Source organism: Sesamum indicum, linkage group LG2 (genome assembly GCF_026168435.1).
Source record: "Sesamum indicum cultivar Baizhima isolate 11 linkage group LG2, ASM2616843v1, whole genome shotgun sequence".
Lineage (NCBI taxonomy): Eukaryota > Viridiplantae > Streptophyta > Magnoliopsida > Lamiales > Pedaliaceae > Sesamum > Sesamum indicum.
Window position 1 is genome coordinate 17,613,124 of NC_142658.1, and position 22,529 is coordinate 17,635,652.

Below are 22,529 nucleotides of genomic sequence, written 5' to 3' on the forward strand. Positions count from 1 at the left end.
AATAGCTATATAAATATTAAATAAATTGGAATGCAATCAAGAAACAAATAAATTAGGGCAAATTATAGAGATAAATACATTTTTCTCCCTTTAGGTTTGATATGATTACATATAGACCCCCTATAGTTTGAAAAAAATATATCAGCATTCCTGAAATTTGCTTTTGTTAACAAATAAGTCCCTCTATTAGTTAAAATTTACTGAATTTGTTGATATTAATAAAAAAAATTGAAAAAAACAATCTATATTTACGCCCAATTGACTTATTATTAATTTATAGCAAATCAAATAATTTTTTTTTATGATCAAGTTATTCTCATACGTCTTTATACGTTAATGTATGTGAGGAGGTATATTTTCATCGTTATAAGTGTAGTTTAGTTCGAAAAAAATTATTTGACTTGCAATAAATCAATTTTAAATCAATCAAGGATAAATTATTCAGTTTTTTTTTTAATATCAACAAATTCAATGAATTTTGACTAATGGGGGGCTTATTTGTTAGACAAAAGTAAATTTTAAGGGTACTAAATGTAATATCTCAAACTACGGGGGGTCTACGTGTAATTAAATAAAATCTTAGGGGAGGAGAGTGTAATTATTTCTAAATTATATTAATACCCTCTAAAATTAAACATAATTACACAAACACCCCATGCCCTTTACAAAATTATAAGAACGTCTTTTAAAATTATAGTTGTAATTAAAAGTAAACCTCCCTGTTCAGCATTGGAATTTTACACAAACACCTTGGGTGAGTATATATAATTTTACAAAGAATATGATGTGTTTATGTAGTTAAATTAATTTTGTGGGTATCAGATATAATTTATTTAATAAATTATTATAAAAAAATTAGATAAATACCTATATTTTCGAAACTCAAACACAAAATCTCTTAATTACGAAGCATCAACTTTATCGTTTGAGCAAAACCAAGTGGGCCGAAGAGGAGAAGGACATGCGAAAAAGGGCAATTGACCCTTATATATGTAACCGTATATATTTTCTAGTATTTTGAACCTACATATGTCATATTAGGAGTCGAAGGCACGAAAAAATCGTGCTTTTCTAATTTAATCAACCACAAAACGTTACGTTTACACCACTATGAATATTTTCACATTTAAATAATAGTTAGTTGCTTTCCCATTCATTAACACTTCTCTAGGAGATATTTGCGACTTTGTCACTAATCTTTCTTTACGTGATTAAATGAGAGTTTTTAAAATTTGACCTCAAGTTTTTAGGTCTAACTAATTTAGAGTCGTTTATTATATTTTAATTAGTCTTTAATATTTTATTATATATATATATAAATATATAAATCTTGTAATAAATAAATTAATTAAAGAACACAAGGTGATAATATCGAGATCATCGCTGATTTATATATGTAATCGTATAATAAAAATTTTCATAAATCCAATGCATAAAGTTGGCAATATTGAAAATTAAGGGGGAATGAATTTTTATTTCAAATTCTGTAACATTTTTAATTGCAGTTAACATGTTCGTTATGTATGATTTTTTTTTTAAAAAATAACATTATTTTTGTACACTACTTTATCTCGTTAGCACTTGTAATCTTGTAACTTATTCCATTTACACATTTACTTTTTTTTATTTTTTTGACAAATTTAGTTCTAAACATCTCACACTTAATCATTTTTTGATAAATTTAATCTTATATTGGTAAATTTGGCCCCTTTCACACTGTAACAGATATTATTTTTGGTCCTATGATTGTAGGTCTTTAGGATCAAAATTACCAACACAAGACTACATTTGTCAAAAACTGACCAAATGTGAGATATTTAGGACTAAATTCGTTAAAAAATGACTAAATATAAAAATTGAGTAAGTTACAAGATAAAAAGTGTTAACAGCCTAAAAATATAGGACCCAGTATGTAATTTTGCCTGTATATATATATTCGAAATGTATTTGAATTCAACTTCTAATTCTATTATTTGGCTGGAGTAAATTTTTTAGGAATAATTATATTTACACCTCTTGATTTATTGCATGTTTACATAAATTATTTTTTTCTTTTTAAAATTACACATACACCCACCAAAATAGCATTATCACTTACACAAACCATTCCTTTTTAAAAAAATTACGCACACACAGACACACCCTAAAAATGTTAGCATCATTATACAAATTATTCCTATTTTTTTTGACTGTTTGGAGTAATTTTTATAATTATGCAAAAATTAAAAATAATTTATGTAAATAGACCATAGATAAGGGAGCGTAAATATAATTATCCCAAATTTTTTTATTATGAAATTATTTAATTTTCATTAGCTTGAGGAAGGAAGTCTATTTATTACTTTAGTCGTGGGAAAGGATTTCGATGGGACTTGAAAAGGTCTTAAATTAAGTACACACTTCAGTGCTATTAATGTATCATCACACCACATACTGTATATATTTAATAATTAAGACTTTTCTTAAAAATAAAATAAATATATGACATGGCGATTTCTCAACCATTACTCAATCACATAAATTATATATATATATATATATATATTTGTAGATAAATAAATATTCATGCTGAAATAATTAAATCTTTTTTAATAAAAAGAGTAATAAATTCGAGGCATCTGTATCCTAGAAAGAAGAGAAATAAAAAATAAATAAGAAATCTTATTGAAGTTCACAATTAGGATCGAATCTCTTAAATACATATAATTCATAATAAATTATTATTATTATGATTTCAACTGGATTTAGTTTCTAATTTGAAATTATAGATATTTTTTAATTAATCTTTTTATATTTAAATGTACTGAATCATATTTCATTAAAAAAGAAAAAAAAAAGGAACGAAATTACATCTCTACCCTTATAATTTGTTCATGATTGGCACTTGTGGGGATGAATATTACCATAAACCCTAATTTCTTCTTTTGGAATACAAAGAGGTTTAGTGTAAAAACTTGGACAGTGAAATCCCAATCTATTCCTTTTATAATTTTGAGTGAATGTGAAAATGAGTGAGGGACAGTGCAAAATTTGGAGGGACAAAGTGATTGTGACCCATTTCTTGATGGGTTTTCGTTACTTTTTTTTAATTATTATTTTAAATTTTTAAAAAATTTATTTATTATATTCAAGCAAGAATGCTAATAATTAATAAAAATAATTAAAAAATAAAATATGTAGAACAGAAAATTAATAAGTAGTTAGCACATTAACACAATAGAAGTACTCACAACGTTTTTTTATTTATTTATATTTTTCCATTTCTTACTTTTTTTTCATTTTGGAGGTCTAGAGAAGCTGCAGATACTCATCGTACACTTTCTCCAACATATTTACATCACTGGATATCGAGTCCGATTGGTGGAGCACCGGCAGAATATACCCGCCACCCAGAAAATCATCCTCCTCTCCGCCGCCGCACACCCCGTAGTTCGTGTCCTCCAGCTCAAACAGCGGCGGCCACTCAACCGGCACGTACGACACCACCTCAACCGCCTTCTCCGCCGCTTCTCCGCCGTCGCTGCTCGACGTTCCACTGGCCAGGCTGTCGTAGCTGCTGGTCCTTGAGAATACTGAGGAAACTCTTATGGGTTTCGGCAAATAGACTTTAGTCTTGGGAGGATTATTGACTTGTTCCTCGGAGCTCTTACTCGCCGGCGGCTCCTCCCCGCCACCACCACCACCCAACTTGCTTCCGTCTTGGTTGCTGATCTTCTCATTGTCGGCGGCCACAACAGCCTTCTTCTGCTTCCTCTGCTTCTTCCCGGCGGCGCCTCCTTCCGATTTCTTGACCTTGGGTGGCTTCGGCAAATCTTTGTGAGGTTTGGGGTTGATTCCGGCGCTCTTGAGTTTCTTGAGAAGGTGTGTGTTCCAGTAGTTCTTGATCTCATTGTCCGTTCGACCTGGCAATCTGCCCGCAATCAAGGACCAGCGATTCCCAAGAAGCCCGTGCAGCCGTACGATCAAATCCTCCTCATCCTCACTGATGTTCCCTCTCTTAATCCCCGGCCTGAGATAATTCATCCACCTCAGTCTGCAACTCTTCCCACATCTCAGCAGCCCTGTTTTCGCAAATAACCATTAGTTGAGGGACCAAAATTGCAATTACCAAAAAATAAACACACTCAAAAGACAGTTACTACAACTTACCAGCTTTCTTTGGGAGAGATCTCCATTGGCCTTCACCATGTTGCTGAATGTAATTGCTGAGCAAGGTGTCTTCTTTGGTCGACCAAGGCCCCCTCCTCAACCCCACCTTTGAGCAACAAGGCGATCTTCCCATTCTTAAAGATCCTTGCTTTCTCTCCCACACACCACACACACTACCACCCAAGAAACAGAGAGAGACAGAGAGAGAGAGAGAGATGGCACAGCAGCCACAGGGTTGGAGGTGCGTGGGTGGTGCTTTATAGGGCACGAGTACGATCACATTGAGGGGTAAAATAATGATGAAAAGACAAAAGAAAGTGTCATTATCAAATGCGACTGTGTTAAGAACGCAAAAAATATGGCAATTTGTGTGGGTATTTTTTAATACATTTTCCTATTTCATAAGCTTCCAAATTCGTGCCGGCTATTTTTCCAACGGACTACATCTCATTCTAAATTATCACTCAAAAAAAAAAAAAAAAGAAAAGAAAAGAAAAGAGAGAGAGAGAGATGATGATGTAATCCTAGTCTTCAACTATTTGCTGGATCGGATCTGGACCTTGAGCAGTCAAGGGTCAACGCTCACACTTCTGATGCTTTTTTTCTTTCTTTTTTTTCTTTTCCTCAATCATTTTATTTATTTAGTTTGACAAACGTTTCGGCGTTTGGCTAAGCTCATGGATGGTTTTAAAACTTATAAGATATAAAATGCCTGTTAGATGTTAGTAATAATAATTTTGTAATTTATAGGATAAATCATTATGTATTTTTATGAAACTTGTCATAATTATAAATATTTTTTTGTTATTTGAAAATAATTATGTTTGTAAATTATTAGTGAACGTTATCACGTACTGTAAAAAAAATTCACCATGATTTGTGTTGATTAAAGTATATGACTCTTCTAATTTTGAGTTAATGTTGTATGCGAGATTTGAGGATTCTACAATCGGAGGACACATAAAGTTTAAGTGTGTGGAAGAGCACAAGAATCCTAAGAGAATTCAATCAAGTTCCTGATAAACAAAAATTTCTGAAAGAGCAAATATTTTTAAGGGGAGAGTGAACGTTCTTGAATATTTTATATTTATCAGTATAGTAGTAATAGGAATTATGATTCAAATTAATTCTCATCACCATACAATACTCCTATATACGTATTTCAAGAATCGGTAAGAATTAAGATAATAGACGGAATGATTATTAACAAAGAAAGACCATAAAATAATGATAAAAAACATGTTAGATAATTAAGCAATATCATTTCCTTGTTGGCCAAAGGGATATTTATTTGCTTAAATCTTTGTACAAACGATTACGCTTAAAGGTTTAAAATACTTTTGTTATTTAGTTTGTAGCAAAAATTGTAGCATCACCTCAATTCAATTACTAGCTTGATGCCTATTGAGCTTTTTCTCATGCCTGATGAAAACCAAAGATGCAGAGTGATTGAGCAGCATTTGCAGTTCAAGCTAACAATCGGGCCCAACTTTCTTATAGCAAGTTGGGGAGCCCAAGCCAAGGCCATTTTTCGAGGCGCATAATTGAAATCCCTCAAAGCTAAAAAATTTAAGTTTTCTTAAGGCGCATACTACACCCTGGTGTCAAAAGTCAAACTTTTTTGAGGCGCATAATAGCCCTTGAAGTCAAAACTCAAAGCTCTCTTGAGGTGCATAATACAATCCAAAGTCAAAAGTCAAGCTTTCTTGAGGTGCATAATATGTCCGAAACGAAAATCAAAGCTTTCTTGAGGCGCATAGTATGCCCTGAAGTCAAAACTCAAAACCCCCTTGAAGTGTGTTCAAAATCAAAGCTCTTTTGAGGTGCACAACACTATCTGTGATCCAAAAATCAAGCTTTCTTGATACGCATAATACCTCTGAAGTCAAAATCAAAGCTTTCTTGAGGCGCATTATACGCCTTGGAGCCAAAAGTCAAAGCTCCCTTGAGGAACATAAAAAATCAAAGATTCCTTGAGTTGTATAATACCGCCCTGAAGCCAAAAATCAATGCTTCCTTGAGACCCATAATACATCTTGAAGCCAAAATCCAAAACTCCCTTGAGGTGCATCAAAAATCAAAACTTCCTTGAGGTACATAATATGCCTTGAAGCCGAAGATCAAAGTTTTCGTAAGGCCCATGAAACGCCCCAAAATTATAAATCGAGTTTTCTTAAGGCATATAATAGAATATCCTAAAATAAGGAATAAATAGAGCATACATCAATGAACATTAGAGTTCAAAGCTCAAAAAATAAAGTTAATACTGAAGCAACAAAAAAGTTCTTAATCATATAACGTTAAGTAACACTATCTTGATCCTCTATGGGTGGAGCTAAGCCTCATAACCAAATTAACATTAGATCTAGTCAACGATTGGGCTAACTCACTCCGAAATTGTTCTCATACTTAACTCCAAATTTTATCATCGACACTATAAGATAGAAAAGGACTGCAAAAGAACTCATGATCAAAGAATTCCAAAATATCCTAAGGATGTTCAGGAATTGGGGGGCTGTTGATGGAGGAAAAAACCAAATGAAAAATGGAAAGGTCGTCATTTTCGAAAGGAATATACTAGAGAAGGAAGAAAATCAATGGAAAAGGGAAAGGTTGACATTTTGAAAAAGGAGGGTGCTGAAAAAGGAAAGAAATCAATAAAAAGGGAAAGATTGATATTCCAAGAAAGGAAGATATTGAATAAAGCAAGAAACTAAAAAAAGAAGGAATGACTTACCAAATTAGTGTATTGTTGTATTAGTATACAATACCCCATTCATCATTGAGATGAAGGGAGAAGGAGAAAAAAAAACTTGTATAGAACTCTATTGTAATGATGTTGAATTGCACCCCAATCAATTACATTTAGATGATCTTATTTTTTGAAGCATCGATATACATATTGATTTTTCTTATGAGGTGTTTCCAAATTCACTAAGCTCGAGAATTTTCACCTTTAGTTAGTGACTGTTGAGGCCTGAGGAAATTTTGCATATAATTGGGATTCGAATATCGAAGTTTTCATTAAATAGATTGACTCCACATATGTGATACAATGAGGCCTTATAGTATTACGCCTATCATTCTGATTATGTTTATGAAAATATATATGTTTCTAAATAATTAATTTTATGTATGACATGTATATAATTTCACATAAAAAAATAATAATTTTGAATTTATTTCTTTGGAGGGGTTTATTTATGTTTTTATTTTGAACTTTCAGTAGAAAATACGAGGTTTTAATTTTATATAGATCTATAAAAAAATAATAATATATTTAGATTAGTTAATTAGATTGCATTTTATATAATACGAAAAAGAAGAGATTGTTTTTTTTATTATGGAGTATGGTATTAAATTAAATATATTTTCAATGAGAATATGTATACATAAATATATTTTTATTTTAATTATTATTTCAAAAATTAAAATTAAAAATAAAAACAAAAACAAGCAATTTTTTTTTTTAAAAAAATGTTTTCTTTTTGGTAAGAAGTTTTTTTTTTTTTAAATGTTTGTAGCCACGATTTTTAAGAGGCAAATTTTGTGTTTCTGGAGAAAGGGCCCACTCTGCTGTGCCATTCTTGTCAATAAGCGTCACTTTATAACACGTGACTTATCAATCATACCTCCATTTCCTGTCCCAGTTCAGACCACCTCCTCTCTCCTCCGTCCAAATCATTTAATTTTTTTTTTCTTTTTATTGACTTCTGTATCATCTCTACAATTTAATTTTGGGGATTAATTGCAATTCTTTTTGAGATTTAATTTAATTACATGTAGATCCTTTAAATTAAATTATATTTCAGTACAACAAAAAATAGTCGTGTCGCACACATCATTGTTTAAGTTTATTTGAATTATTATCAACATTCAAAATTGAGTTTGAAATTAGTTTGAGTATTGATCAAATCAAGTCCAAACAAATTTTAATTGAACCAAATATGAGTCGAGCTTGAATAATTTAATAATTTTTGTTAAATATATTTTATTATTTTACACTAAATGAATCAAACTCTGACGAGCTGGACAGTTTACCAAACAAAATTTACATATTGGATTCAAACAAGTTTTTACCATTTACCAATAGTTTGATTTACTTTTTAATCCTGTTTGAAAATGCCATTGAGTAGGTCAAATATGTGTTTGGAATGCCAAAATATTTTTTTGTACCATTTGGCTCATTGTTCAGTACTCTCTTTGGATTTTAGATTTTATCAAAATCATGTTTTGATAATAGCTAGAATTTGTAGCTTCTAAATCCATAGTAATTATATCTAATTTAATTTTTTATTATGTCCATTAAATATTTTTTAATTCTTTTATTAACCTAAAAAATGAGGTTAGTTTTGGAATTTAACGTGCATGGTCATTTTGGACCTAAATTAAAATATATTCTCCGCAATTTCAAGAATTTGTGCAAAAATTGTCAGTTTTGATATGCATAAGTTGTTTTATGATGAGTGCACTAAAAAATAATTATTACAAACCTGATTAAACGATTATGGTTAAATTTATTTTGACCCCCTGTGATATATAAAAAAATCAATAACTCCCTTATAAAATTTTTAATATAAAAAACCACCCTCATGTTACGAATAAAATAATCACACCGCCCCCTGGTCAATTTGAGCCTAATTTTTTAGAAACAATGACTAAAATACCCCTTCTAGTCAACTGGTCAAACTTTGCTTATTAATATATAATTATTTTAATTTATATTAAGTATAATTTAATACTATTAAAATACATTTATAATATATAATTATAATTTATAAAAACTATAAAATAAAAATTATAAACCCCACCCCCACCCGTCTTCTTCCCCCCGCCTGCAACCCCCCCCCCCACCCCTATCCCATCGCCTGCAACCCCATCGCCCTTCTGGGTGACGCTGGTCGCCCAAAAATGGAGGACGATGCGGTCGCCCTCCAGCGAGAGCGACCGCGTCACCGTCGAAAATATAGGGGACGGTCGTCGCTCTTGCTGCATTGGGTGATGGCCGTCGCCCAACGGTTAGGAGGGCCAGCGCCCTCCTCTTCAGCAGCGGCAGCGGCGAAGCCGCCGCAGTTGCAAATTTTTTTATATAACTTAATTTAAATAATATTATATAAATAATTAATAATTATTATACAAAATAATATTTTATTATTAATAAAAAGATATAATATTTAATTACATAATTATTCTAAAAACAATATTTTAAATAATCATTATAAAAATAATATTTATTATTAATAAATATATATAATATAATATATTAACTGTGAGAGAAGGGCAAAAATATAAAAAAAAAGGCATTTTCATAGAAAAATCGCAGTCAAAGTGCGTGTAACCCAAATTGTGTACGGAGGGGTTTTTTTAAACTTTATTTTATATTATGGGGGGTATTTGATACTTTAATTTTCATAGAGGGCTTTTTAAACATTTCTATTATCACGGGGGGTCTCTGGATTTTTTCCTAAACGATTATATCTATCGTACTAAATAGTATGAAATTCCTGAATTAGTTAGACTAAATCTGACAGGGATCAAATAGTAAAAGCACCGAAAGAACCAAATCATCCTCAATCAGTATGAAATTTCACAATAGAACAGGGATATGTGTCTTCTGTAAGCTCCTTCGATGACCCCCATTGTCAGCGGTGGATCCTTGATGCATCCAACGGTTACCCGATCAGCAAGTGTATTATATAGAGTATGACGCATGGATTTTTATAAATACGGTGCGGGCTCCATCAAAACAGAAAGGCAAGATGGATTAGAGAGTAGGGCAGGCATTATTGGAGTTATTATTCATCAATATTTTGATAGTTGATTTATAGAATTGGGACCGCAGAGAAAGTAGGAAATGAATATTAGCAGAAAATGAGTGAATCGTGGAAGAGGGGAACACACCAAAAACTACATTCCAAATACATCATATGCCTTAATTATTCACAACCTTTTCTACTGCACATCTAAATCTAATAATCCATATTAATTATTCAATCTTCTTCTCATTAAATTATTGGGATGCACCTCACTCTTCATTCATTGCCTCTACCTACAACAATCCCTCAGCCCCACCCATTTATTCATGCATACTCACATATTATTACATTTCATTTCATTTTTTTATTATATTTATTTAATAAATAGAAAAATTCAAAGTCGATATCAATTTTTATGATTTGAATATAATATAAAATTTGCAAATACGTCTAGTATTCGGTAAGTTTATTTAATATTATATATAAGTATTTATCGTAGTCATGATAAATAGCTTTTTCTTGGTGGAAAATTATATTTCTGCATCGATTTTATATAACTGTGGCCAATAAAAATTATTTTTCATGGTTTTTAGTCCATAGCTATTGAAAATTTTATTCAATAATTATTTTTTCTAGTATACGGTTATTTTATTTTTAAGCATAGCAATTAGCTATGGTTAAATATTGTATTTTTTTGTAGTGTGACCTATGTATATAATAATTAAATATATCAGTGCCACCTATAATAAGATTGATTTTTTGCTATATTATAAATTACCATGAGCTAAAATCATGCTAATTTAATGCTATTAATCACGATGAAATAAAATCAATGTGAAAATTTAAATTTTTATCACGATTAATCAATATTTATTTTGATTTTTGGCTATAATGAAAATATTTACAATGATTTTAGCTAATGACTTATTAATATTTTGGTCTTAATTACAAAAATAATAAAATTGATAGTAGTAGTTGCGGAAATCGTAATTAATTTGTACCTGTCCTATATATATATATGTATGTATCGTACGTAGTACTTAACTGTAGAGAAATATTGTATTCCTTCTTGTGTGTATTTATGTATAATGTGAGTATCAGCATTGTCATGTGATGGATAAATTAAGAAAAAACATTAAAAGGCGAACTGGTTTTCTGCAATCAAGAGAGATCGGAAGAAAGCCACATATAACTATCTTGCAAATTACTCAATTGCCCATGACCAAAAAGACAACAACCACGTACCAACAATTAATTGGAGGACGTAGCCGACTTCCTGTATCAACAATCACAAACGTTAAGATATTAATAAAAGGTTAAAATGCGAGCAATTTACCTCCTCATATAAGGATGTACATTGCTTTATTTTAAAAATACAGGGAGGAGGGGCGTAACTTGTTACTAATTTTTCGTATGGGGTCAACTTGGTTATTTACAATATTATCGGTGGTTGTTTAATATGGTATCAGAGCCAAACGAAACAAAAGGTCTTGAATTTGAATCTCATTGCCACTTGTTTATGAAAGAAAGGTTTCACGTACAAGTGTTAAAATATTGATATTAAATAATTCACCTCTCTAACAACTTAAACTTTTATATAAGATAGTCGTTTAGCATCGTATTAGAGTCTGGCCATCCTGAGTTTGAATCTCATTGCCGCTCGTTCATAAAGGAAAGATTTGCACATTAAGGAGGCACGTTAAGATATTAATATTAAATAATTCTCACATCTAACAGTTTAATTTTTTAAAAATGAGGTGGTCATTGGACAATAAATATACCCCCTTTTGTATAAATACCCCGTATCATACTCGGAAAAGAGTTCTTTAGTTGAAAAATAAGAAAATATTTCCAATTGTTCAGATTCTCTTTAAGGGTTCATTTGAATTGATGAATTTGTGTTTAAAGAAAAATTATTTTTATTTGAAAATAATTTAAAATTTATTCATATTGAACAAAACATAGACCAAAATTAGAACCGAAGAATTTTAAATTTCTTTAAAAAATTTATTATTAAAAATTTCAAATCCCTCCATTCAATTGCAATTTAAGAGTGTGCTCAAACTGTATTGTACCTCGAACCAATTTTCTTCATGTATCATGTGATATGTCTATTGCACTAATTATTATGAGATATTACTTATTCTATTGCATGTATCATGTGATATTAGACGTTTGGCCTGCATGCGTTGACTTAGGTTACGGACTTTTATCAATTACGACAGTTATTTTAAATTATTGAGTTGTAATTTGGGTATGGTCGGTTTGACATTTTTATTCCGATACTAACAAACTTCGATGTAACAAGATTACGTGATTACTAAAAGAAGATGGTTCCAATAAATATAAAATTCAAATATGATTCCTTTCGACATCGGGTAGGTAAATAATTACCACCGAATGAGCGAAATTTAATTGATATAATTGGGATTTCGAGAATTAATCTTGAATTCTAGCCAGTGTTGTGTGGATCTTGACCTAGAAGTTCGTATAATTATTATGGTTACTTGTAGATTAATACTTGTTAGTAGTTAAAAATTGATTGATGATTATTATATTATAATTGTTAATTCATTATTATTCATAATATGTAATGTTTTTGTCATGTTTAATTTACTTATAGAAAATCTAAACGCTATCTCTTTTGATCAATTTACAGACTATAGACTTGAACAATATTTATGTGAAAGTTTAATTAGACTATGTCCCAAATTGAATTTAATAAACCCATGGGTAAAATAATTATAGAGGGTTCTTTAAAGTTCTGTTGACGTAATTATAAATACTTTGTCATTGTTTAAAAAATTATAAATACCCCTCAAATTATAAATTTATCCTAAACCAAAATGAGCGATGATGGGAGGTTTAATTGCAATTTTCACCCTATGTATATGGGTCGTTCGAAATTCTTGATTTCGTTCGAAATTTGAGTGTAGAGTGGTGACAGTATGAAAAGTGTGCTTAAAGCTCATGTGTGGAGGGTGGAAAGAGAGTAGAAACCTTGTGGACTTACTGAAATGAACTTGTTATTTTATTAACCTATCTGAACCTCTGTAACAACAGATTTTGAAAGAATCAGGATTGGTTATGGAAAGCTAATGTATTCCAAAATTTTTAGGATGTTTACTTTGTGAGGATAATGTTTATCCCTTGTTTGCCACGTCACATGGCCCTACACCAGTGGGAAGATATCCTACTAGATCAATAAGATAATAACCTAAATCATGGAAGTAGTTACATGTCATCTTTATCCAACTAGATATAGCTAGCATGTGCCCCCCTACTAGTGTGCTTTATAGTAATCTATTATTTGATATGTACAATAAAATTGACGTGTCAGATGAGATGAATAGACTCTCGACTTGCTAGAATTGGGGTAATATGTTATTTGATGTGTACAATAAAACTGACGTGTCAGATGAGATGAATGGACTCTCGACTTGCTAGAATTGGGATTGAATTGGCTAAATGACAAATATTTTTACCATGGTCTTAGCACATGGAAACAACTTTAGCTTGGTAGTAAATCTATATTTTTGCATCGATTTTTATTTAGCCGTTGTCAATCAAAATTATTTACCACGATTTTTAGTCCATATCTATTAAAATTATAGCTAATAGTCATTTTTTTTTCTAGTGACATTTATTACAATTTATAATTTGTTCTTTTCATAAACTTTTTTATTCTTATCATCTCACACCAATATTCTTTTTATATGCTCGTGGAAATCGCGTGCGATGATAATCAGTATACATAAAAATGTATAATAAATGCTTAAAATTCCTTAAAATTTGGACCCTAGATCTTTAAAAGAATTTAAAATCTAATTATGGTGGTGGAGCAGCTGCTTAGATCCTAGAGTTCTTTGTGTTAAATGGATGATCCAACGGTTGACAAAAATATAATGAATGAGGATATAATGAATAATTCATTAAGAAAATATATTAAAATCCAACTAAGTTAGGAAAGTGCAAAATTGTATTTTATATTCTATAAATCACAGGGTTTTTCAACTAAAAAATTAATATAGAAAGTTTTTTGTAGATAAATCATAATATATGAGGTTTTATACAACTATTTAAAAAAATAAATAAATAAATAAATTGATGCATACGCACTTGATCAAATCAAGTCGATGCGTTCCTTACATATAGTTACCATTTGATTAATAGGTAATTTAAAAAAAAATTAATCAAATTAATATTATAACATTTACAAAGATAATTTAAAGAACATAATTAAATATTTGTTTCTGAAATCAGTTTTTTTTTTTTTTTCAATAATTAAAACTTCCAGATTCTGGAAAAATGATGATGATGGGATGCACATAGAGGCCCCTGACCAGTCATCTTCCATTATTTATTTCAAGGGAAAAATCATTTTGATTTTGATGTGCTTTCTCAGACAGAATAGAGCCCTCAACACCTAACTCAACTATTGTCATTGCTCCTTACACGTCCTCTCCTCCATCCATCATATTTTTAGACTAGTTGTGTATAAATTTTTATTTCAGAGTAGTATTGCGACGATCGTAGAATTTTATATATAATTTTTTGATTTTTATTGATAATTATAAAAAAAATAAATTTAATTATAAATAAATTATATGTTGAAATTGAAATATAATAAAATTTGAATGTGGCAATTTAAAATTTATTATATAATATTTTAAAGCAAATTATATTAATAAGAAATTAGATAAGATTTAATAATAATTATGAAAAAAGTAAAAAAATAAAGAAAAAGTGGGGATAACAGCACGTGGCCACTTCCCGACATGACTGCCTCACACCATTCTATTAATATATAAACATATATGTATATGTATGTTGTACTTGTACAACACTATCACACACATTTCACATGTTTTACACACACACACACATTTGCCGAGTGGGAAAACAGGTATGAAAATTTTAGATTTTAATTTATATTTATTTATATGATTATATTATTCAATGAGTTCATTTACAAAGTATTGTTTGTATTGACCAAGTATTGTTTAATTAAAATTTTTTATGAGTTTTATTATTTAAATTAATGTTGAATTAAATATTTCATTTGCTTTAAAAATATTATAGTGATATAATTAGATTATTCAAATTATTAGATTTAATCATTATTGTAATTGATTTACTCAATTTCATCGAATTTATTAACGAAATGCATAATTATATATATATGTATATTAGTGTTTACTTAAATACTATAGTAGCAAGGAAATTGATAGAAAATTAATGAAAATATTAGAAAATTTTATTTAAAGAAATAATGGGATATTATATTTGAGAAATATTATGGTTATATAAAGTGTGAGATTTTATAATAATTTAAGTTAGAAATATTATTAAGAACGAAAGTTATAAAGATATAAGGGATTTGATTAAATGAATTCTTAATGAGCTAGTTGATAAATTAAATATATACCTAAAGTTTAGTTATTTAAAAGAAAATAGAATGAAGGTTTGAACTTTGATATAAATGAAATATTAAAAGATTGGCGAACATGTATGAATATCATTTTATATCTTATTAGCATTTATGACATTTTCAATATATTGATTATACGTATAATACTTTATTATAGGACGTGACGACAAAATAGAGGATTGATCAGCTCCTTGTGTTAATTGAATCGTTTTGAAATTTGATGTAAGTATAGTTAATTGGATATATATATATATATATATATATATCTACTTGTCTATATGTGAACTTGAGCAGAAATCATCGTGTGTTTAACTGGATTACATGGTTGTCATGTTAAATAGTGGTTATATATTATATCTAAGGTACAGTGTGATGCATAAGGTGAATAACTGTGATGTACTTTGATTTTATTGTTGAATAAAGATGAATGATGAAGATGTTGTAAATGATTGTGACATGAATCTATTTGATGATTGACTGGATCAAATTGTGGAGTTGTCATTGTGCAGATGGACGGAGTTTTGAACAAAGTTGAATTATGAAATTGATAAAATGTGAATGAATTATTGAGATGAAAAGATAGCTTACCTAACCTGGGTCATATTCAATGGTTTACGATGATGTAACGTGATGTGATTGATGACGAGTTGTGCGCTGTCATGATGATGTGATATATGACATGAGAAAAAAAGAATATATAGCTAGGTACTATGGCATGAAGGGTACTGGAGTAGTATGGGTAGCGGGGAATATCCTGTATTGATAACTACACATTGGGGTGGTGAGGGGGTGCCAAGTTCGGTGTGATATCCTGTGTTGGGATTGCTACACACTTGGACAGTGTGGATATATCACATATGATGGGTACTCTATGCTGATGATTGTATGATATTGATTGAAATGATGAGAGCCGGCAAAACCATTGAATATGATTCAGTTAGGCTACGGGGGCCAAAGGAAATAATTAATAATTAAGAGAATCAAAGCTTAAATGATATGTGAGTCATGTTGTGGATGGTATTTGATTCTGATATTAATTTCCCATGAATATTGGTATTATTACTTCATGATTTCATGAAATTATGTGACAAGTATCCATTGATTGGTATTGTTGAAATTGCAACTTGGTGATTTAAAATTTTTCTTTTTTTTCTTTATTTGACTCCACTGTAAAATTATTGGAATCTATATTTGTAAACCAAATATCCTTGGATTCCCCGTTCTCCTTATTAAACTGCTCCAATTTCTTGGCTTGATGTAAGAAACAAATGTATAGAAAGAGTTGAAACAAATAAGGGTGGATTGGTGAGCAACACTCAAAAGCAAACTCTGTTTTAATTTTCTGACACCCAAGTGAGACTTGATAATGCATGCACAAGTAAAAACTTAGTGTTGGTAACATAAGCTCTTCCTCTTTTGTAGTTTTGAATAAATACTCTAGCCATAAAGTTCCAAAGGGAATGGTCCATCACATCTAAAAACTGTATACCAACATCATGTCAAAACAAGTTCTTCTCATAACCACAATCACGGTTAAGGCCAGAGGAAAAACATTATTAAATTTATTATATAAAATACCATTCGCCACACGTGAAACAGACTTTAATTAATTATTAAAGAAGAAGTAATGATTCACGATGGCCCATGTGCAGAAACCACTCTATCATTGAAGAATCTGATTTAACATTTCATGTCATCTCCACCGAGTCGTCGGGACCAATCCATAACTGAAGAGACAATATTGGTACATACATTGATTCTGAGTAAGATGCAGTATGCCAAACCAAGAGACAGTGTGTGAACCATAAACCTTAATCACATACATTCAGACAAAAGCATGTATACATGAACGACGAATCAAAGTTTCAATACAGTGAAGCAGTGTTTCTGGGGTCAAAAAATGTACCAGAAATGTAAGTTAAAGTTGAAACATATGCTGCACTTCATGTGGAAGAGCTTTTGCCTGTAAGAAATTTGCAATCATAAAAGTGCTTTCTTTAAGCCTAATATGTGGCCCAACATACACCTAATTATGAGTATACATTAGGAAACATGGGGAGGCCTGCGCTTGTGTGTGTGTATGTGTGTGTATACAATTCCTATTTATTTATTTTATGTATAAATAGTTCCTTGATATAAAAAGTCATGTACATGTATGTAAAGCCCAAAAAATTTTGTAGGGCAACTTAGTTTACAAAGTGATCTTGGGCTTGTCTTGTACTCGGGGTGTAGTGGCATAGGCCGAACCCAAGAACAATTTTTAAGGTGTTTTTTTTTTTTGGTTGGGGTGGGGGAGGGGGGGGGGGGAGGACAAGAATTTGTAAATTGAGTTACAAAAATATTATATTTTAAATTTTATATATTAATTAATTAAATATAAAGTACTGAAAAAATATAAGAAAGTTATGAAATTTATTGGAAAAATTAGAGAAGAAAAAGAAATGTTAAAGTTCTTTGTAGAAAAAGGGATGTGGAAGTTGAGAATAGAGGAAATGGAAAGTTGAGGAGAGGAAAAAAAATAGAGGCTAATAAAATAATTAAAATAAATTGACATATCTTAGCTGAAAATATCGAAAGGGTGCTTTTCAATTATATAAATGTATAGATACTAGTAATCAGAACGGTGCCTAGATTCGTGCACAAGCTTAAATATTTATTAAACTTATTTAATTGAATAAAAATAAGGGTTATTTACATTTAGCTCCTTCTAAAAGTACGAAATTACACTTTTTTCCAAATTAAATTTTAAAATTACACTTATACCCCCTTCAGAAATTCATTATTTACACATGATCATTTTTTGGTAGAATTTAAACGAAAAATATTGATATTAGCAAAATAAATTGCATAAATTTTTTATTTTACTCTTATTTGATATTTTCATTTAATCATTTGTATTTCTAAAAAGAAAAATATAATAATGTTAATCTCACTCTATATATATATATGTATATATATTATTTTCTTGGATAGTTTGTATATTGACTGGGTTGATCTTGATGCTTTTCTCAATAACCATAGAGCCTAAGAAGCATGTACTCTGCACTGCAAAATCACACTTTGGTCGAGTTTAATTGCATGTGGCACTTTCTCAATATCTTGAATGTTTCGGCAAGGTTAGTGATGTACTGGTCAATTTGCATGCTTATCACCAGTATGTCGTCAACGTAAACCTCCATATTATGTCTGAGCTGCTCTTGAAACATGTGAGATCTATCAGCCGCTGATAGGTAGGACATGTAATTTTCTTTTAGCCACGTATAACAATATAACAATATTTTGATTTGATGTGAAGCTTATTCATTTCTGGTTATTGGGGTTAAGCATGATTTGATGATAGACCTGTGATGCATCCATTAAACCTACAATTCATGACAAGGGTGAAATCCACCTACTAGTCTATACGGGGTAGAGGGTATAAATCTTTACGACAAATCTTCTTAACATCCCCAAAATCTACATGCATTTACTATTTGCTACCTAGCTATGGGATGAGCACGATATTGGATAACCTGATAGGAAATTGAATCTCCTTGTTGTGCCTTGCAACAAAGAGCTTATTTACCTCCTCTTGGATGACCTTATTCTTTTTAGGACCGAAATAGTTTTTCTTCTATTTGACAGGAGGGAAAGATGGATCTAGGTTTAGGTTATGCACCACGACATTGAGGTTAATTCCTACTAAATTGCGAGTTGTCTATGCAAAAACTCCCACATAATGGTGCAAGAAAATGGTTAATTGTCCTACTAATTCAGGGCTCAACTAGGAACCAATCCTAATGGTTTTCTCTGGCTCAATTGGTACCAAGTGGATGTTCAATCGCTCGTCAGTGGCTGTATTCAAGCGAGAACCTAGTTTCCTTGCTCATCATACTGTATTAGCTTCTTACCCTTCTTCTTTCTAGGTTAAGGGAAATCTATCTCCACGTCCTTCTTGCCACATTCTTTCAAAGACTCTATGTAGCATTTTCGTGCTATGACTGGTTTCTTGTAACTTCCCCAACTCTTGTATCGGCAGGAAACTTTAGTTTTATGTGGTGGGTGGAGACTACATCTCGCAAGGCGTTCAGGACAAGTCCCTTAATTTTACATTGTATTCTGAAAGCATGTCCACTATGGAAGCAGATCATCTTGGTTTCCTATTGGTCTTCCTTCCTAAGGATAAAATGAGCAAAATCTATCATAGATGATAGACCACTTCTCCTGCAAAGTCATATTGTGAGGTGTCTACTGGCTCCCAACAAGGTATCATAGAGTTCCATCTACCGCTAACCTTCATAAAATAGAATATTTGTAGAGTTTCTAGAATCTACAAAAATGCGTTGGACAATGTAATTGGTTTAAGTGGCATAAATAACAAGAGCATCGTTATGGGGTAAGTGAACTCCCTATGTATCAGCATTTCTATAGTGGACCGTGGGTTCTTCTACTGGCATCTTGTAAAAAAATTTCACCAATGTTCTAATAGCGAGAGTGTGCTCATTCAACTCTTCTGGAGACCCCATCAGTAGGTCATCTTGCTATCATGTGGATTACCCCTTTGGTAGGTATATTTTTCGGGCTCTGCTTCTCAGCAAGAGCTTTCTTCTTTTGGTGTTCCCCTATGGAAGGATTACCAGGTCATTCATCACTTCCATAGGAATTTCGTTAATGGGAGCGTTCTTCTCTCCTCTTGCAACGCTGATCTTTATTGACATAGTCCTTTAAGTATCTAGCTTGAATGAGCCTTTCTATCTTCTGCCTCAATGGCGATACCTATTGGTATTCTACTTGAACTCTCTATGTATATGCAGAAATATTTAGATTTGGAAGTTTTGTGGTCCTTTGTCAACACCTTTGGGCCACTGCAAAGTAGGGTGCTTGTCCACGACCATCAGCATCCATGTTGGGCTAGTAATGAGCAGGTTGAAATGCTCGTCTTGCGGTCGAACGGATTGAACCGTTCCAGAGGTTCTCTTATCGTGGATACCTCGCTTCTTCACCACTCGAGCATTTTCTAGCTTCATGTATTTCTCTGCTCTCGCTAACAGGTCTTGAAAGTTGGCAAAATGCTTCTTGGAGAACAATTTAAGTAGAGGTCTGACTCAAAGTCCTAGAGTAATAGCACTAATGAGCACCTCCTGGTGGGTAGCTGGGACTTCAAAGATACCATTGTTGAAACGTTGGATATATGCTCTCATAAGCTCAATTTCCTTTTGTTTTACCTCAAAATGGTTGATTGCTTATTTTCTGTATTTCTTACTGCTAGTGAATTGGTATAGAAAAAGAGTTGATCGAATCACTCATGAGCAAAGTCAGTTAGTGTAGTAAGAAAAACGCGACATTTAATACCATCTATATATGTGTGCAGCAGGACTGCATTTTCTAACTTACATAGGTGCTCAAAACGGTCAACAATATTATTGTAAGCAGGCAAGTGCGGAGGCTTCTCGATCACGATGTCAGTGCTGAATGGAATACCTTACTCCAGGAGGGGGACTTTCTTCCTTACCTCTTGGTGGGTCTCCACCACTTCCATCTTGAGAGAACACCAGATCTTTGGAGGATCCTAGTTGGTCTTCATTGTAGGATGGATCAATGAGGATAAGTTCATCGTGTTGTACCACAGTTGGGATCGGTTCTTCAGTTCCTTACTCTTCTTAATTACTAAGCTAGCAAAGGGATCCCGAAAGGTTAAGTTGATGGTATCAACGATGAACTGCTGGAGTTGTTCACAGAAGAGCGAGTCGGTAACAAGTGGGTTTTCTGATCAAGAACTTCGTTTTAGAGGTGGAATAGAGAAAGAAGTGTTTCTATCAAAAGAGTCGTTGTCATCTCCATTGTTTGAGTTAGCCATTATTCATGTCTTTAGCTCAAGTGTTCCGATTGACAGCACCAATGATGAGTACCAAGGTCTAGCCACACCACAATTATCGAAAAACTTGAAGTAATATTAGAATAATAGAGTATCAATCATTGTGAGATGATGAAATACTAAAATAAAGTAATAATGAGTGCGTGTAGTGCAAAAGTATGCTAAGAACTTACTAAAAATAAAAACAGAATAGTAAATAAGTAATGATTCTTGTTACCTTTATGGCTGCACAATCGAAGAGGAGCAAAATTTGGAGGTGGTTGCAGCTTATTATATACCCTTAAAAAGTTGCATGAATTAGTTAACTAACCAAAAAAAAAATTGCAATTTGGACTTATCTGGAAAGCCGAATTTTGTGCATTACATTTTTTACCTATTATACAAAATAATTTTTTCTTTTCAATCTGTTTTTCACAAACAAAATAAATAAAAAATATTTATAATTTACTCCCTCCAATCATACCAAACAACCGATCAAAAACTATTATTATTTTCTTGTGTTTGCGTTTTCACTTCTTTTCTCTAAGTTGAACCAAACCAACCCAATAAATTATGTTCCCTACAACTTATACATTGCTTACATCCCTTTCAATCAGTGGTCCATCCAACCATATTCATGACTCAACCAATAATTCAACCCTACGCCAAACATGAATTCTAACTTAGACTCCTTCGAAAATGATGTGACGAATAGCATTATTTTGCATACCTATTTTGAGCGGTGGCTACTCCAACAGCATCGCTGCCTTTATATACAATATAAATGGTTGGTTTGCACATGCACCTAAAAAAATTTAGGCTGCTTATAGACTACACCTTTTCGATAAGAGAATTATTTTGTATTTTTGCATCATCAAATTTAACGACATTTTGGATGAGAAATGTGGTAGTAAATAATAAAGAATTTATGATAAAGTTACTCTTGAGAGTTTTATAGTGTGGTGGGATGTATATATTTATTCTGTGGTATATATATAAAGAATATTTTTACACTTTTTATGAATGATTTAATATTATTGATATATCCATTATATAACTCGAACTCTTGAATGAGTTACAAAGATTGGGACGAGCAGTGATCCATAAGTTGCATAATTATTTGTGTTAATATTGTGAATTCGGCTCAAGATTTCGAACGAGGTCTTTGAATTTATCCACAGTCCAACTGATAGAAAATTTTCGAAAATTCACAAGTAATAATAGGTCCAAGGTCAATTGGGCCATTTTATGAACCCTGGCCAAGTTTGTTAAGGGAGAAGTAGGGGGATGATCTGGTTGGGAGGAGGTGGGGGTGCGCCGTAGTTGATGGGATATGGGAGTGTACGAATATGGGGTTAAT

General features: G+C 31.6%; 1 protein-coding gene across 1 annotated transcript; it reads right to left on the minus strand.

Annotated features, from left to right (window-relative positions):
* Positions 1-3,223: 3,223 nt before the first annotated feature.
* On the minus strand, positions 3,224-4,391 carry LOC105156033 (uncharacterized). Its single transcript, XM_011072060.3, has 2 exons — positions 4,150-4,391; positions 3,224-4,061 (listed from the first exon to the last, which is right to left on the minus strand). The coding sequence occupies exons 1-2, from the start codon at positions 4,280-4,282 to the stop codon at positions 3,289-3,291; spliced, it is 906 nt and encodes a 301-aa protein (XP_011070362.1). The 5' UTR covers positions 4,283-4,391; the 3' UTR covers positions 3,224-3,288.
* Between the last annotated feature and the right edge of the window lie 18,138 nt (positions 4,392-22,529).